The following is an 18,556-nucleotide window of genomic DNA, read 5'->3' as shown; positions in this document are numbered from 1 at the left end:
GTGTTCCTCTTCGTCTATTCAAATGCACGTTGGTGGACTTGCAGGACATGTACAGGTCCAGCGTAAACAGACTGAAGTAACTTTGACTTTGACTCCCAAACCCTGGTATGGTGAGAGAGAAGAGCCAAATGTGTGAATGTACAAAGTGTTCTCTCCCAGCCCCCATCTCCCTGCTGTAAACTCCACCACCCACAGCTGCACACACTTCTCCTGTCACGGTGATAATCTCTTTGTCAGGAGCCGTCTGTTAGAGATTTGTCCGTCTGATTCGGTGAGCGTCCGAGTGGCAGGTCTAGCTGTAGTGCCGCAGGGTGTCCGAGGTCCTGTGTGTGTGTGTGTGTGTGTGTGTGTTTGTGTGTGCATGTGCTGCACGCCCAGTGCCATAGGTGGTGGGATCTCCATCCCTGTCACAGTGTGTGCACGTTGCTTGTCTTTAGAGCTCTATTTGTGTTGTGGAATGAGGAAAGGCAACTAGATACACGTGATATTTTAATTTTACATCAGACTTTTACAGTAAATTCACTACAAAAGTAGAAAATCACATTCATCTGTGTTGACATAAAGGCTGTTTTAAAATCTCAACCCAAATTCCTGCTAACCTGTGGATTGCTGGGTCCAGCAGTTTTTAACTAAAAGTTATATTCAGTAAGATTTTGCATAGTTTTCATTAATTGTCATGTGCAAATGTTGCTGAATCAAACTTTTGTAGTTGATTTCAAAATAAGCAGATTGTGTAGAAAGCAGTTAATCCTATAAATATGCAGGAATGTCATCTCTGTGACGACCTCCAGCTCCATGTTTGTTTTTATTTTTTTGTTTTACCTACTACTGTGATCAGCATGCGCTGCATTTTATAAAAGGAGCAAGTACACAGTATAGTTGACTTTATTGTGGTATTTAAATATAGCCTCTGTGTGCTTCACATGCTGGGTTGAAGCTCTATAATTCATCACACAGGTTCACTGTGTAGAACTTCTCGCAGCTGTGTTCAGCTCTTCACATTCGGCTGCTGCCTGGTATCTTCAGCTTTTCACTGGATCACATGTATTTTTTTTTTTACTTAAAATTAAGTAATGTAAACTGCACTTTAACTTTCTCTGCAAATATTGTCAATCCTAATATCTTTTCAGGAAGTTCGGAGGGCGGCTACAGATCACCTCCAGACTGGTAATAACTCAGTGTCTTCCTCAAGGTCAGTAGTTTTTCACAGGGACCTCAGGCACGGCTGTCTGGTTAAAGAATGGCCAGGTGCTTCTTATGATTTGGATTCATTTCTCTTCTCTGTGCTTACGTACTTACTTACTAAGGAACAAAAAAAGAAGGACAAAGACCAAATCCTGAAACTAGAATCATTAGATTTTATGTCGAAGTAGCACAGATGAATTGTTGAAGCTGCACAAAGTGTGGAGAAGATAATCTAAATTCTGACAAAGCTGTAATTGTTGGGTTGAGTTATTGTTTCTCAAAGCTCTTTTTCTTTCTTTTGCCTTTCATCTCTCCGCTCCCGACACCTTCTCCTTCCTCTATCTGTTGTTTGGTCTCCTCTTGTCACTCCACTGCAATCATCTTCGCAGGGGGGCTTGTCATCTCTATCTACTCATATCCTCCAATCCCTTTTGCTCTGAGCACTACTGCACTTAAATGTCAGGGCTGATGAGCCTGCCACACCCACCTGACACATCAGCTCAGCGCCTGCTAAAAGCTTTTATGGAACAGAGTGTGAGCCTGGTGGTTGATATAAATTAAAGAGTTTTTTCTTCTTCTTCTTCTTTTTCAGGGATTATGGCCCAAAAGGGACAACTTCTGGTAAGAAAGTGAAAAGGGGATGGAGAGCGTAGGCTGTTATTGGTTGCCATCTAGTGGCCGTAACAAGTGCTCGCTGGCACACTGATGGAAAGCAGAAAAGGTTGGTGACTCAACTCTTACAGACTAAAACTATTTTACATCTCTCACTGATCAAAAGCAAAGGTAGAAAAATATGAATTTAGCCTGCTATGGTACTTAGACAGTACCTCCAGATGTTACTTTTCTCATATTAAATTGAATTCATACAAATTTGGTTTGATGTTTATCATAAAGCAGCTCAGTCAGACAAGGAAAACAACTCGACTACACCTGCAGGCCTCTGTTTGTGTTGCAGGTGAAACACTTTTCCTCCTCAACATCAAGTGAGGTAACATTTTCTTCTGGGTGTGAGCCTATAAATTGAATATAAAGCTGAGGCACTGCTTTTAAAGTCTTTTAATCCTACACTAAAAATATCAAATCTGAGTGTTTCATGTTTAGTTATTTATGATAATTAATTTTAAAACATAAATTCTGATAAATTCACAGGTTTATCCTTGGTCTCAAACTAAATTCAAACTAGTTGTTATCCACAGTTTATTTTCTTTGATGTGCCTTTTTAAATCTCTGGGTGTGAGCTTTAGGTTAGAAACAACATTTTCAACTTTGTATTTTTGTACTTTCTTTATTTGTAAAACTTTGGCATTCTAGCCAATAATTTCAATGATTGGCCAGGTATAGTCAGTATGTACAGTACACTCTGAGCAATCGATACACAACACAGGAGTATATGTACAATCTTAACATATCAGCGAACACAATATGTACAGTATTGATTGCTGATTGCTGATAGTTGTACAGCACAATATGTACATAATCTAACATAGTTTTGCAGGACAGCCTGCAACCTCAATTAGGATACTGTATTTGCAGCTTTACTGTACCCTGAACTTGAGGTTGCATAAAACTATCAACCTGCAACTACCTCATCTGCACCTTCCCAGCTTCACCTCTTCCAGTTGTACAACACATAGTCCATATCAATAAGCATAATATGTACAGAATTACTGTATTAGCTACAGTGCTTATTGGTTACACATTACAAAATGTATTGACTCTGATCGTAGACCATCACAATCTGCATTCCTACTGGTATTGTACAGGAGTGTAATTGTACAACACACTTTTACGTGCAGATATGCTCGGTTCAATCTTACCTCGTATTCATGATTGTACAACTTATTAAATATTATCAGGGCAGCAGAAATAGACAATATATTTAAATAGAAACCTCTGACACAGTGCTTCTTTAACATTTTGGCTTTCAGACACTAAAAGCAAACAGATGTCTTCTGACAGCTACTCAAACACACAGGATGGAGAACTATCACACTGAAAGCTGGTTTAATAATACAAAATATTATAGGCTGCAGAGCTTTGCAGTGAGTGTGACATTTACGAGACAGTTTTATGACTAATCGATAATTTGAATATGTTACAAAAAAACACAACAAACTAGGTTTAACATAACACCGTCACAGCTCACTGTTCCATATGATCTGGAAATTGCAGTAGCAACACAACAACAGTTGTTCTATGAATCAAAGGCGTTATTTGTGGAAGACAAAATAGGTTAAAAATAGTATTGTTTTTAGCATATTATAAATAGTAAGACTTTAATGGTATTATTAACGTAGGAAATAATTCCCTTTGGTAAGATGTTTACATTTTAACATGCATAACTCTGGAGAAAAATCTATAATCTGAGAATCACTGCATCAGATATGTTAGTCATGAGTGTGGAAGACTTAATGTTTGTCTGCCCATGAACCCCATCAACACACACATATGCACTAAACGTAAAAGAATTTGGCATCTTGTATGTGGCACTGAATGCAGATTATTATTATTTGTTTGACTAACGTTCAGCTGTAGAAGCCACAATAAACATGGATCAAGGCAGGTAACAAATGACTGTATCTGTGTATAGTGGACTACAGCTCTAAATGTTTTGCCATGTGCGACTAAAATGAAGTAAATGTGTTTGCTTTGAATATCAGCTACAGTTCAGTCCCGTTCTTTGCTATTTTTTTTAGAAAGGGGGTGTAAAATCAGAATCTTTTTTCCCCCTAACCAGCAAAAAAAAAATCAAGGGCAGCTTTAAAACCAAGCTTGAAAATACCCCCAGGACAACTGAGGGAGACCCAAAGGATCTACTTAAAAGGGTAATAGTTATTAAGACATTAGACTTTGATCAGGTGATAGATCACATGATAGTTGCTATATAAACTAACATGAAATGCTTTATTATTAAGCTGCAGCTTATTAAGTTAGTTTGGGTTGGTCCCTTCAGGGAGCTTTATCTGCTACATTCAGTTTACAGGCATATAAACACGCTGTAACAGCATTTGTGCTTTTCAAGAAGTCTTATTTGTATGGGTCTGTATTTATTTCTGTTGCGTTTGAATCACATTGTTGATGCTACTCTTTTTCTTTAGGGTCTGAATTAACTTTTGGACTCTCGTGTTTCTTCATCCCTCTGCGCTGAGCCAGGTTGGACGACTGAACAGGCTCCAGGATGGGAGCAGGAGCACAGCGCCTCAAAGCAGAGTAGGTAGCAGACAGAGCCCCCTGGTGGAGCACAAAAAGGAGAGAGACGACATTATATCACAATAGTAGCATAGGATATTCTCCAACACTCAATACCTGGCAGACAGTGCCACCTAATGGACACTGGTAGTAAAACTTTACTCTAAACCTATTTCTGAACTAATTAAAAACGATATGGGATTCAAGTACAAACATTGCAACAATTGGGTTTGTGTATATTTAAAAATAATCTCAAAGCTCAATCTTATCAGCAGTTTTAAAGTAGTTTCAGGAAACAGCTATTTCACAAAACATATCTAATATAAGTCCATGTACATCTAAGGCAGCAGTTATCTCTCTGCTCGATTTTACAGTCACAAGATAAAGTAAAGGTACTGTTGGCATTTTCCTGGTTTTCTGCGTAAATTGGTGTTGAAATGCGATCTCATCTTTACCAAAGTCAGAAATATAAACAAACACAATATTTCTAAGCTGATAAAAGGATCAAAATGCTTCATTTCTATATTAAACACACCCATTAAATATATACTGTGAATAAAATAATAACGGCAACAGTATTTTAATAGCTGGTTGAACCACCTTTAGCAGCAATAACACCATCACTCTGTATGTTTAATGGGTTTGTTCAATAAAGACTTGATATATAAATAAAAGATTTTATCAGCTTAGACCTCTTTGGTGAAGATCAGATCACATTTCATGACCATTATGTCAAAAACCAGGAAACTGTAGCATTACTTTTTCTTCCGACGTTAATTTACTATATTGTTTAGTTGTTATTAGTAGTAGTTATTAACAATATTTTAATACTAAGTTAAATTATTTAATCTATTTTTAGTCATTAGTACATCCACACATACACAAAGAGTCTGACCTTGACGGTGAGTGCGTCTTGTCTGGCGAGAACTTTGTCAGAGAGCTGGTCTCTCTCTACAATCCAGGGGTGACGAAGAACCTAAAGAGCATCAAAGCATAATTTTAACAACCTACCCGTCCCTTGACAGTTACATACAGACCAAACTATACATAATACTGTAGCTAACATCCATTATACAGCATACTGTGTACTGTCTCCTGATTCAACTTAAAGGCAACAGAATATAAAGTACAGCGTTTTGTCAAATGATTTCCCCTACAATAATTTTTTCCTGTATAAATTAATAATTAGTAATAGTAAGTAAGTAGTAAGTATATAGTAGATAATAAAATAAAATAATATGAATAAAATGAACAAGTCATAATTTGGACCAATAGTACCTGGGGAGCAGTGAGGCGCTGGTGAGGGTCTACGTGAAGCATCTTCATCACAATATCCTGTCAACACATATGCACACATGAGGTTAAATTAATACATTTACAAAGTCATTGTGCTATGATGACAGCAGCACTACTATTTTATATGTGTGTCTCTACAATAAAATAAAATATAACCTTGGCAGCATCCGACACCAGGTCCCAGTTCCCTCCTGTGATAATGAATTTCCCGCTGCCGATTTGAGCCAGAATTTCCTCCGCTGTGTCCTCTGGAGTGCTGGCAAAGGGGCTGAAACTGGCCGGTAAGAATGAAAGATAAGGGAGAAAGATTTAGAGGTTGGGTGAATTATAAGAGAGAATTTTTCAGACCATAGAAAGCCATCCAAAACCTGCGAATGTGGGGAAAAACATGTGCGTGTTGACCATGCAAGTAGTTTCAAATGCTTTTACTGTAAACCTACCCAGCTATCATGGTGTAGAGAAGGATCCCCAAGCTCCAGATGTCACAAGCTGCATCATAACCCTGCTTCCTCAAAACCTATAAACACAAAAACACACAGTTCTAGTTTCAGTAAAGTGCCTAAATAAGTTTTAAATGCATCTTTGATAAAAGTGTTAAAAATTGTGTAAGTGTGAGATATTATAGACTTAATGTGAGGTACCTCAGGAGCCATGAATGTAGCTGTGTAACACGGGGTCATTAACAAGCCGTTTTCTGCTCTGAGCTGTTTGGCAAAACCAAAATCACAAATCCTGATGGATTCTGAGAGTCCGCTGTCGTCAGAATACCGAATGTTACTTGGCTTCAGGTCTCGATGTACGACCTGAGAAAGAGAAAGACGCAACCACACATTGATTACTGGTCTTGTTGCAGCTGCTTTTCACTGACTTAGGAATCGGGATGCCTTTAAGTGGCATGTCTGGATACGTTGCTAAAAGAGGTAATCAAACTTCATAACCAGACAAATATATAAATATATCCCAGACCACTGTGAACATGCAAGTTTCATTATGTCTGTTTTTCTAGTGTCCACCTGGCCTACCCCCTGTGAGTGCAGGTATTCCACCGTCTTTGTCAGTGTGCAGATGATGTCTGACGCGTCTTTCTCTGTAAAATTTGGCAACGTCAGAGCTCTGTCCAGCAGCTCCTCTCCTCTCAGCAATTCCTGAACCAAGAACACACACTGGCCGTCGTCAAACACCTAGTGACAAAAAATACAGCCACTGTATTAAGAACTGTTCTAAAACAGCTTGAGAAGATCAGTTGATCGTGTGTGTGTGTGTGTGTGTGTGTGTGTGTGTGTGTTACACTTACAGCCTTCAAGGTGGTGATATTTGGATGCTGTCCGTATCTCAATAGAATCTCAACCTCTTCTGATGGATCTTTCTTTGTTTTGTCAATAATCTGACACAATAATAGAAACACACAATATGTTGTAAAAAACATACATTTCAGGACATGAGTTTTTCAGGCAATCAAATGCATTTTCAGTTGTTTATGTGGTTTAAAAAAACCTGGAGAATCTTTTAAACCCATAAAGCGGCAGCTCATGAACTTAAAATCTGAATCACCAAATTCACAAATACATGGTTTTCACGTACTGTGAGTATGATAATATTAGAAAAAGTGTCCAGTACCTTCACTGAATACTCCACAGACGTAACTCTGTGCAGACATCTTCTGCACACAGACATCGATGTCTGTGCAACTTCTTCCTTCAGCTCATAAACGTCATTGAAGGACAAATCACCACGGAGATGCTGCAGGAAACAGGTACATATACATTTTGCCATTAGATTTCATGTACATATAAACCCTTCAGAAATTTAATCTCTGCATAAATATAACCTTAATTATGACCAGATTTAACACAAGTCCCAAATTTAGATAAAAGGGAGCCCAAGTAAACACAGACACACACACAAAAATCTTCATTAATTTAATAGGGAAAATAATCTAATCTTATATGCAGCTTTTACATGGACTCAAATAACCAGGTTACGGAGAGAAATGACCCTAAACACACAAGTTGTTCTACCAAACCGAATGGTTACAGCAGAAAAAAAGTCAAATCCTGACTTTAATCCTATAGAAATGCAGTGGAAGAAGCTGAAGTAGACAGTTCATGCAAGAAAGTCAACAAACATTCCTGAATTAAAGCTGTTTTCTAAGGAGGAATGGAAATATGCTCTGCCATGATGATAAGATATTTATTTGGAGGTATTGCTGTAAAAGGGGATCGCATTACTTACTGTTAATATTAAAATATGTTTGTATGTGAACACACAGGCTCACATGCACAAATATTTAATCTAAATTTTCTATAATAAATAAAAGAATAGGTTGTACTATTTGTCTGATTTGCGTAATCGAGTTCCTTTTATCTAGTTTCAGGACTTTTAGAATTATGTTATATTTATGCTGAAATACAGAAAACTACAAAATAACGTCACTGTATGTCAGAGTCATACAATTTTTGAGTCAGTAATTACTTTGTTCAGCAGTCAGTTCTTGCAGTAATATAGCAGCTGACAGTGATGCATGAAAACAGTATTTTGGAAAGGTCAGTATCATTAAATAGCCACTCTCTTAATAATCCCATCACTCATAAGCCAGGGATATATTTACAGAGTCAATATGTTACCGAGAAGGCTGCAGAAGTGCATGAGGGTATCGTTTCGATGTGAGGTGAGGACGTTCCTTGTTTTCTTAGAGATATATACCTGTACTATGGGATTGATGTTGTTCACCTCCTGACGGGAAGGCGCTACTGTAGCAGCACTGGGCTCCTGATTTTGATTAGTTGCAACAAAGCTGAAACCGCGAAACAGCTGGTGTGTGTTTGCGCTGGGAGGGATGCCAGGAGAATCTGGATAAGCAAAGACACACAGATACAAGCATTAACACAGCATTTCATTACTAAGGTATAAAAAAAAAAAAACACAGTCTATCCTAATCAGTCAGCTGGATGTGTACACAGCACCAGTTAAAGGATCCACATGTATGCTTGTATATTGATATACATTTATGAATGTGTGTGTGTGTTTAAATTACCAGTTGGTGTTCTGGAAGTGAACTCGGGGTCAAAATGAAAAGTATCCTCAGGTCTTCCAACAGTTGGTTTGAAAGGAGGTCTCATTTCCTTCTTGTACAGCTTCTACAGAAACAACAGACACTGTAGTGATCAGTATCAACGATGTTCATCAGCAACAGCTCATAGGAAAGAAGAAAACTAGAGTTAGGAAAACAAGTGGCATCAGCTTTACTTGTGTATTACTGTCTTTGGCCTGCAGGTGTCACCTTTGCAATGTCAGTTGCTGTGAACTGTCTTGAGGCCACCAGCACTAAAAAAGTTCATTTATGGTGAGATCAGTATTTCCAAAAGTTAACTGCTATTTCATTTGCAACCAACGGTTTTTACCTACAGCTGCAAAGATGCAGATTTTCCCAGTTATATGAGAAACTCCTCAAAGATCAGGACATGAATGAACGACTGGAGGGCCACAGATATAAAGTCAAATAAGATTCTGCCTGTTACAGCACAGTGATTTAATTAGCATAGTGTGGGCGTAAAAAAAAAAAAATGATAAGCCTCTTTTTAAAAGCTTGTCACATAAAACCAGCAGAAGTATCTGTAAGCAGGAGACGGTGGTGCTGGGCAGTGCGAGAGACGTGAGAGGCGGTGGTGAGGGCAGAGATTAGTGGGTATGAAAAGCAGATAATAGTGGATTTTGTTTGAAATTATAGCATCAGTACTCACAACAGAGGATAAAGAAGTTATAAGCTTAACATCTCTGCTAAAAAAAAAAAAAAAAAAGTAATGGGTGCAACAGTGTGACCATGAATATATATCATTTTATATTATATATAATATTTTATATTATTATTTCTTGTGGTTTATTCTATGTAGGGGCTGACAGTGCTCACAACAAGTGGAAGTGTGTGAACGCCCTTCAGGATTTGATTATGGCACAATGTTCATAGAATACATGTTTTCAAACACAGGACAGTCATCTGAGTGGTGCAGTACACTTGACATGATAAGAGTGAGGAATTCTCAGAAACAACTGAACAGAGTATTTACTTTCAGACTTCCTCAACTAACAAAACAGGTCAATATCTTTCCCACTCTCTGAAAGTGTCCAACTTTGTTTTACTTCTGCCTTTGTCAGTTTACTGTGAAGCGCGTGTGTAATACCAGTGAGTGTACAGTGTAAAACACAAAGTGAGTTCATAGTAACTTAGTTCACTGACACACAGACAGTACTGGACAGTTTAAAATGATGTGGACTATAGAATATTCCTGATAACATGGATAACATGTACTTACACTCCAGTCTATCGATGCAAAGAAGCGATGTCTCTTTATTTCTTCCACTCCTTCGGGTCCTGCACCTAGAGAGAGACAAACTGTTCATTATTCCCATCAGTTAATTAAAAACTAAAAGCAACACACACAGAGGATAAATACTGTGAGTCAGTCTTATAATTCTACTGTTTTTTTGTATTATTAAATCAGCTTCCAGTGTTTTTCAAAGGGTTCATCTCCAGCTTTATTGTCCTTCAGGTAGGAACTGCTCACAATTACTGGTCATTAAAAGAGGCACAGATATGTTGCTGGACCACCATCGGTCTAAAAACCCGTTCATTGTCAAGTTTCCATGGTTCATGTTTACGGTACCTAGGCGATTAGCGGGGTTCCTCTTGAAGAGTGCTCGTAATAAACTCTGCACTTCAGGACTGAGGAACTGAGGCATTCCCAGCTTAGCCCTGGCAACAGACAACACAAGAGAGAAGCACATGCATGTTTGGCTCTGGTTCATATACATTAATGCATCTTTTCCAGAAGGAGCCATAAATGAGAACTGAATTATTCGTAATAATGTGAGACAGAACCAGTAACGAGTAACGTATTTCAAGATCTCACAGAAACAGGAAGACCCTAGCGAAAACACAACATAACAAATATTTCTGTTAAAGAATTAAAACAATTTAAAAAAGAGAAATGGTAACTGCTGGTCTTACTTCAGAATGAGTGCCATTGTTTCCTTCCGATCTTTTCCTTGGAACGGTAATGATCCTGTCAACATCTCAAACTGGAAAACAGATGGTAATTGTTGTCAGACTAGTTACTAGTTATTGAATTCCTGCTGCATAATAAACAACACTTTCTTCAACTTGATAATGCTGACATTAGGAACTTTAACTGTGTGGAGATAAATCTCATGTTATTTCATGTTATTGGCCGATGAATATCACATTAGTCTAAAACTGAGAAACACCGGTATGCAAAGTAGCAATGAGTAAACAACATCGCTGGTTGTAAATTGGATTCTGGTAAAGTAGAGGACATACCGGTCTACATAACATACCAAGAAACAGAAATAAAATCAGGAAACAGAAAAGGGGAAACTAATGACGCACATAAAACAGCCTGATGGCTTTTATGACTGTCAACAAATCTGCCACATGTCATAATTTACAGCACCACTTTTACCCACTCTCAGAGGTTATATTACATCGTTGTACATTAGGTGTAATCATAATTATGGCTTTTTCTGTAAACACTGTGCTCCTTCTACTTTTTTGGTTATTTGTTTTTATATTTTAATAATTAGTATTTCCCTATTTACCAGCCAGGGGCGCAAAGGGGTGGCACTTCTCTCTGGTGCCCTCATGTAACTGCCAGCTGTCAGTGAACATTAACCTCCTTTTTAGAATTAGTAAAATAAGCCACGAGGCTAACAAAACAACCCGAGTCAAGCAGATGCATGATTACTGAAAGTGATGGGATCTAATCTGCCAGATAACGTAATTAAGCTGCTTTACTGCCAGAAGAAAGCCAAATTAAGAAACCAATACACTGACACACTACCAAAGTGTGTCACATATGAGCCAAGAGTCCTTGGCTCATGATACTGCATAGTAAATTGATTCCTGCTGTTTTTTGACTGCATGATTCAACAAAATATGCGAGGCAGTGAGCAAAGTGAAGGTATACTCAGAGGAAAAATTGAAAACACATAATACATTTTAAATAGCAACAGAGGAATAAGATGAAACAATTCTTACCATAAGTACTCCAAATGACCACCAGTCAGCACTTTGTGTGTGCCCTCTCCTGTTAACAACTTCTGGAGCCATGTACTCTATGGTCCCGCAGAAGGAATATGCTCGTTTATCATGGTCGATTGCCTCCTTACTCAACCCAAAGTCTGAACAGAGAGACAAAGGAAAGGTGGTATCAGAATAAAGACAGAGAAAGAGATTAAACTATTTGCAGCCTATCTGCGGCACTGACCAGTTATCTTAATATGTCCTTCTTCATCCAGAAGAATACTGTTGGAAACATTATAATAAAAAAATCTACTTTAAAGATTATTCAATAAAATAAACAGATAAAAATATTTTGTCTAAATGAGATAATGAGGTACTTTTCAGGTTTGAGATCCCTGTAGATGATTCCCAGACTGTGCAGATGGTCCAAGGCCAGCGCCAACTCTGCAAGGTAGAACTTAACATCCTCCTCTGTAAACATCACCTAGAATAAATCAACGACAATAAGAAAATAGATCACCCCTCAGAAAAACGCTCAGCAGTGTGGATCATGTTGCATTCAAGTCTCAGTAATGATGAAGAAACAGCTCACTGCGCATCATAAACCGTGTTACAAAAACACAGCACCTTTGTGGAGCTTCTTTGACTTTACTGTAATAATGGGAAATGAAGATGTATTTTACCTCCTTTAAAACCTGTCTTTGTTTCTTTTATTCATTGGTCACTTAACGTGGTTGTTTATTCATCATTTTAGAAAAAGCCGGTTTTCTCCTGAGGTTGGTGAAGCTGCAGTGCAACAACGCATAGCTTTACACTGAAGTGAAACACTAGTTACTCTGGGGTCTTAATGGAAAAAAAACACACTTATATTTTATAAAGGATTATCCTGCAAAACACACCTCATCACATTTGTATTATCTTTGCTTACTGAGAGGCTGATGCATCAGCGTGAAAGTAACAGAGGTGAGGGTCAACAAGGACAGTGATGGCAGGTATATGCACTCCCTGTGATACTGCATTAGTGTTATATAGCCTGTAATAGACCTTGAAAAGTAAAAGCTTGTAATTTGTCTTTAGTGGAGATGGGGAGTGAGCCAGAGAGCCTGTCAGAGTAGCAAGCCTACCTCCTTTGACAGCCGAGTGAAAAGGTCTCCTCCTCGGAGGAAGTCAAGGATCAGATAGAGCTTTCCTTCTGTCTGGAAAGCTACACACACAAACACAGGAGTTATAAAACATTTGCTATATTAGGACCTGCTGTTGTATGTTGAATTTAAATAACAAATGGTGTTCAGAGCAAATCAACGAACAAATGAACAATTTTTTATACATGTATCCTAGCCTGTTCTAATTATTTCATAATACAGTAGTCAAAGAGCCAAAGCAACAGCTTGAAATACTCCAGTGGAGTCTCTGAGCAGCCAGTAGTTAGGTTTGCACAGATACGTGATGTTAATATGAAGCCAGATGGTTACTAGGAAAGGGTCATGTTTGCTCCGTTCACACCCAAATGCAAAAAATGGTTTGTTATGAAACAACATACAACCTTTACATTTTACATTTTCCTCCAAAGCCTTCATTTCCTCCAGAGCCTTTTGTTCTCTGTTTCTCTTTTTCTCCCATCATAAAAAAGAGGATTTTGTTTGTTTTAGGTTTAAATTATGATTTCAGTGAGACAAATATTCAAACCAGCACCTGAATGTATACGATAAGACTGTCAGACTTACCGTAGTGCAGTTTCACTATAAATGGATGGTTCACTTCTGCCAGAATGTCTCTTTCCATCTTAGACCGCACACGATCCCGAACTAAGAAGGACACAGGGTGCAAACAGCAATCTGTTAACTAACACCATGACTGTATTTTGAGGAGGAAGTGTATTTGAAACTGCATTTACTTCATTTGAAAAAAGTTCAATTGAAACAGAGCATCCCAAAGTTTTGTGAAGTGAAAACTACAATATCGCTGTTATTGCAGCATCTGTCTCCTTGACAGGATGAGACTATTTAAATTCCAGGGGTGCTGTTTAAGAGGATTAAGGCTTGTGCAAAGACATTAAATCAGCAGAATAACATCTCAACCTGCTTTTTACAGTACATCCTTGTTTACAATAATCCTGTTCAACACAAACCAGTTTGTCTGAATCAAAAGTACAAGCTAACCTCTTTTAACCAATATGTAGGGCACCGTGAGAACGCTGTCGTAGACGTCTTATCATTCCTGCACTAGTGAAAGATTTGTTTATTACGATGTTTAAGGTGCATATAAAAACTATTTTAATAAAGAAAGAAAGAAAGAAGTATTGATATGATAATAGTTGAAGTCTTTCGTTTTTACCTTTCAGTGTGGCTTTCTTCAGGACCTTCATGGCATACAGTTGTCCTCGGTCCACTCCCCTGATCTTTCTCACCAGAAACACCTGAGAAGTTTTGTAACAGTTTAAAATATTGTAGATTGTCTAAAAACATGCATTCAGGTGTTGCTAATAGAAAAAGCCTTTTCTTTATTACATACACAACCATCATACCCACATCATTCTACTACCAAGCCGTGGTAAGATTCACAGAAATGCTGTTACACACACACACACACACACACACACACACACACACACACACACACACACACACACACACACACACACACACACACACACACACACACACACACACAAACACCAGCTATCATTTACACATGGCTGCCAAATAGTCATTAAGTGTCTGTACAGCAAGCTATGCAAGCATGCTATCCAGGCCGCACTGTGACTTTACAACCCGACCCACCCGTCAACATCTGCTGTGGTCACAGATTTGTCTCATGCAGGCATCTAATCTCCAACAACTCGAATAATTCAGTGGATCTTTGCTTATTCAAATACATTTAGTGACCTGTGGCATTAAACACGTCGTTCTGCTAATCTAAAAAATAGTATGGGGCATCATTAGCGAATGATGAGTGGTGAAGCACAGTCAATTTTGCCACTGACAATACATCAAAAGTAAGTAAGTGTCTGTTTTTAACAGTCTGGCGTGGGCATCTTTGTTATAAGCAAGGTGTAAGCATAAAAAGGCTATAGCTAAATATATTTCTAATTTTGTGGCTGTAGTGTGGAAAACACCCTGACCCTGTGCACGAGGCACCATAAAGGAAATTGTTTTTTGCTGTGGAATAGTTTGATTGTCCCTGAAAGAGCCCCGACCTCGACCCCGTCCAACATCCTTTAGATAAATGACAAAGTTGACTGTGAGCCAGATCTTAATGCCCAACGTCAGTGTTCGACCTTAAATGTCTTATGTCTGAATGGGAGAAAATTCCTGCAGCCAGGTTCTAAAACACTGTGGAATTGCCAGCATGACTGTGCACATACTTTTGGCCAGATAGTGATGATGAAGAGGAAGACAGGCTGAAGAAGCAGTTAGCATGGGGCCTAGTTGGTATTTATTTATTTAGTTTTTGAAGTACTAAATTTCTTCCACCTATAATTTACAAGAAATGTGATTTGAGATATTTGGGTGTCTGTGGTTGAAGTGCGCGTCGTTTACCTTTCCATAGGAGCCTTGTCCGAGCACTTTAAGCAGCTGGAACTGAGAAGGGTCTGCTTTTTCACAGCCCTCCTTAACATGGTGGCTGATGTCGATTTCTTTCAGTATGCTGTCATCCTAAAGGGAAGAGGGCAGAAGTTACAGTTTACAGTTTGTGTGTTATATTCTAAGAGAGGAGGAACACAAACACTAATTATTCACGAGACTGTTGTTTCTGAATAGGTATGAGCTGAGGTCACTGGCGGTGATGCGCAGTATAAGCTGCCCATTTCAGCCTATTCAGTCTGCTCAGTGAAGCGAATGATCTACTGCCAACCTGGGGCATGGCTCAGATTGGTCAGTGTGACGATATACTGTAATTCTGTGAAGTTGACATTTAGATGTTCAGAGCTTTACACCTTATTTCCAATCAAGTGTGACACGCTAAAAGGACTTGGTAAACCCATAGTTTAAAGGTCACCGTAGTAAACTGTATTTTAATTTGTAACTTCTTTGACTTAGTGCAAACTCTCACATTGCATTTTTAGAAAGTTGTTGTGATTCTGCCTTCCCTGAGGTTTTTCTCAGGAAGGAGACACATGAGAGGATGGCGTGCAGGGTAACATGGTTGGGAAGACTCAGCGTCTACATAAAGCTGAAAATAATCAAACTGTCACTTTGATCTGTTTTTGCTAAGGAAGCAAGTTATGTGATGCTCTCTGCAGCAAGAATGTTGAGTCTGTATTAATAACACAGCACTTTGGTTTAACGAGAAGCATCCAGCAAAGCAAGTCATATGGCTCAGATTGAACCTTGGAGATTTATTTTTATTACAAGGACAAAATCTGCCAGTGGCAAGAGGCATCTCCAGTTGTTCCAAAGATGTTTCTCTTGTTTGAGGGATTTTACATATTGGAAAGTGAAATTGATTCATTCTGCTGACTATTCCTTTTGTGACTAAATAACAGAGAGGGTTAATGAAATATATACACGTATTTTGCAGTGTAAGAACCAAGCGGAGCCACACATTCGTCATCAGCTGCTGACATGACAGCATAGCAACAGAGCAGATCCACACCCCCCATCACACTGTCAGTACTGTAAGAGGATTTTCTGCTACAATATTTTACACGTACTTACTCACTGTCTCAGTTTCCACATAGTTTAAAGGTGCAAATATGACCAGAAAAAACTAAAACAAAAAAACAATATGGCACCAAATTAAATGACAGTGATTACATTTAGCTAACTGGATGATATGTCAGGTGTAAAGTTTGTTGGGTTAAGTTGAGCTGCATTTGAGCACATTCATATATTTTAAGTACCTAGTATGAGAATTATGGTTTGAACAACAGTCACACAACATTTTGAGGTTTCTGTTTTAACAAAGTTACGCTACCATACTGCAGTTTGTCAACAGCAATCACCTGCTGTAACATCACTGATTGGGTTTTCATTAAGAGAGAAACATGTGGAAAGCCTCAGCGCAGTTTTCCGTACACTAATAAAGTGCTGCTATATTATTTAAACACATCAGCAGGAGTGATGCACGTGATACGGACATCCAGCCCAACAGATGAACAAACACAAGCAGACAAGCCACAAATCCAAATGCTCACACAAACAGGTAGCCTGTCAAGTCGATTCATCAGCACTTGATAACAACAACAAAGAGAAAAGCTAGGGAGGGGGTGTCTTTCTATTTATAGCCCAAAATACAGGTAGATGTGCTGCAAACAGCCTCCATCCTCCCCCCCACCCCTCCAGGTCTGTTTGGTCTATAAATAGGTCCCCTGTGTTGTGGCCATCCACTAAATCATTCTGTCTGTATCCATCAACCTGACTGCCTGGCTGCTTGTTTGCCTGTTGGGCTTTCTGTCTGTCTGACTGCATCTCCACACACCCTGCCTCACCCCGGCTCTGTCAAAACACCGTCTCTGCCTGCTCCTCTGTCTTCTGGGCTCCTGACAGGCAGAGCAACAGCTGTAACGGTGCTGCAACCACCTCCACGACCACCCCTCCACAACACTCAGCATGCCCGTGCACTGCTGATGTGAGCACACTTTTGTGTTGGTGCACTCACCTCCAGCTGGCAGAACCCGGTGCTGTTCTTGCTCCTTGCAGCCTTGTTCTTCAGGTAGATAGAAAACCATCTCCGCACTGTGAATTTTCGCGTGCTGGTATCCATGGCAACCTGTGCATCTATCCCATAATGATGAACATCTCCCTGTGGGGCGTCCTGAGGTTAGAAATGCAGACACGGAGCTTTGACTGGTTATCTATTTGTCCCGCAGTTTCTCCATTGGCTCATCCTCAATGCAGTCGCAGCTTTTTAGTTTGCCCATCATTCACATTCGCCGCTCGTCTCTCTCTCTCTCTCTGTGGGGTTCAGCCTCCCCTTCTCTCTCTCTCTCTCTCTCTCTCTCTCCAGCTCGTCTCTCAGCTGCAGTGGACGCCAGTAAACACGCAGAGTTGCAACAGAGCCGCTAATCTGCGCACACAGTCCAGGTGCCGATGGGTTTGGGATCGTCTTGTGTTTTGCAGCGGGCTCTCTGCAGGAGGAGGTGACGAATAAATCTGTTCCGCTGAATCAGGAGCTCTCTCTCTCTCTCTCTGTGTGTGTGTGTGTGTGTGTTCATCCCCTGCTGCCTTTCTCTCTCTCTCTCTGCAGAACAACGGATTGTCACCAGTCACATTGTGCGCCGGAGCTCCTAACCCCTCCCTCGCTGATTCTCCCCTGTTCCTGCCTCTCACCTCCCTCTCAGTTTCTCCCACCAGCATACAGCAACAGCTGGCGAGGTCATATGGTGTAACCCAGCTTTTCCTCTGACCAGTCTGTTGTGCTCCTGCAGTGACACACACACACTGACATGGGACCAAAGAAGCAGCCTGACAGTAGATGGAAAACCCTTCAGCTCAAAATCAGAATTCAATTAAATACTGAGGACTGCAATCAGTGCTACAATCAATGAGGACAGGGGCAGCCTGCAGCCTGTGATCAGCCAGAAGGTACAGGCTGATCAGACTGATCATGGGTGTGTGTAGGTACTTGGATCTGTCACATCAGCAGCTTTGCAGGACTGCAGTGTTACATAACGAGAGAGAGAGAGTGTGTGTGAGAGAGAGAGGGAGAGAGAGAGAGAGATTTAATTTGTTTTTCAAACAAGGTTTTGTCAGTCAGAATAAAATTCTCCTCAAATGCCTCAACTGTGGTCCACAAAAGTTGGGAGGGCACTGAAAGTATTCATTATTTAAAACAAAACAAAACAAACAAACAAAAAAAAAAACACGGCACGCAGAACTGCATTGATGCATTTAAAAGGATTTGGAC

The 18,556-nt window shown here is 39.5% G+C and overlaps 1 protein-coding gene across 2 annotated transcripts; it reads right to left on the bottom strand.

Annotated features, from left to right (window-relative positions):
* Nucleotides 1–2,456: 2,456 nt before the first annotated feature.
* Nucleotides 2,457–17,844, bottom strand: rps6ka2 (ribosomal protein S6 kinase, polypeptide 2). Of its 2 annotated transcripts, XM_026378953.1 has the most exons (22): nt 17,309–17,844; nt 15,247–15,363; nt 14,042–14,123; nt 13,432–13,512; nt 12,832–12,911; nt 12,085–12,191; nt 11,952–11,989; nt 11,723–11,865; nt 10,676–10,746; nt 10,332–10,420; nt 9,981–10,045; nt 8,705–8,807; nt 8,374–8,519; nt 7,288–7,410; nt 6,965–7,054; nt 6,693–6,851; nt 6,312–6,473; nt 6,111–6,187; nt 5,827–5,944; nt 5,653–5,709; nt 5,270–5,350; nt 2,457–4,416 (listed from the first exon to the last, which is right to left on the bottom strand). In XM_026378953.1, the coding sequence occupies exons 1-22, from the start codon at nt 17,411–17,413 to the stop codon at nt 4,267–4,269; spliced, it is 2,244 nt and encodes a 747-aa protein (XP_026234738.1). In that variant the 5' UTR covers nt 17,414–17,844; the 3' UTR covers nt 2,457–4,266. The 2 variants fall into 2 exon arrangements, with proteins under 2 accessions (XP_026234738.1, XP_026234740.1); XM_026378955.1 differs by lacking the exons at nt 13,432–13,512; nt 14,042–14,123; nt 15,247–15,363; nt 17,309–17,844 and adding an exon at nt 13,251–13,403.
* Between the last annotated feature and the right edge of the window lie 712 nt (nt 17,845–18,556).

The sequence above is a fragment of the Anabas testudineus genome, chromosome 3, assembly GCF_900324465.2.
Source record: "Anabas testudineus chromosome 3, fAnaTes1.2, whole genome shotgun sequence".
In the NCBI taxonomy this organism is placed as follows: Eukaryota; Metazoa; Chordata; class Actinopteri; order Anabantiformes; family Anabantidae; genus Anabas; species Anabas testudineus.
This window is presented reverse-complemented; position numbering and strand designations above follow the sequence as displayed.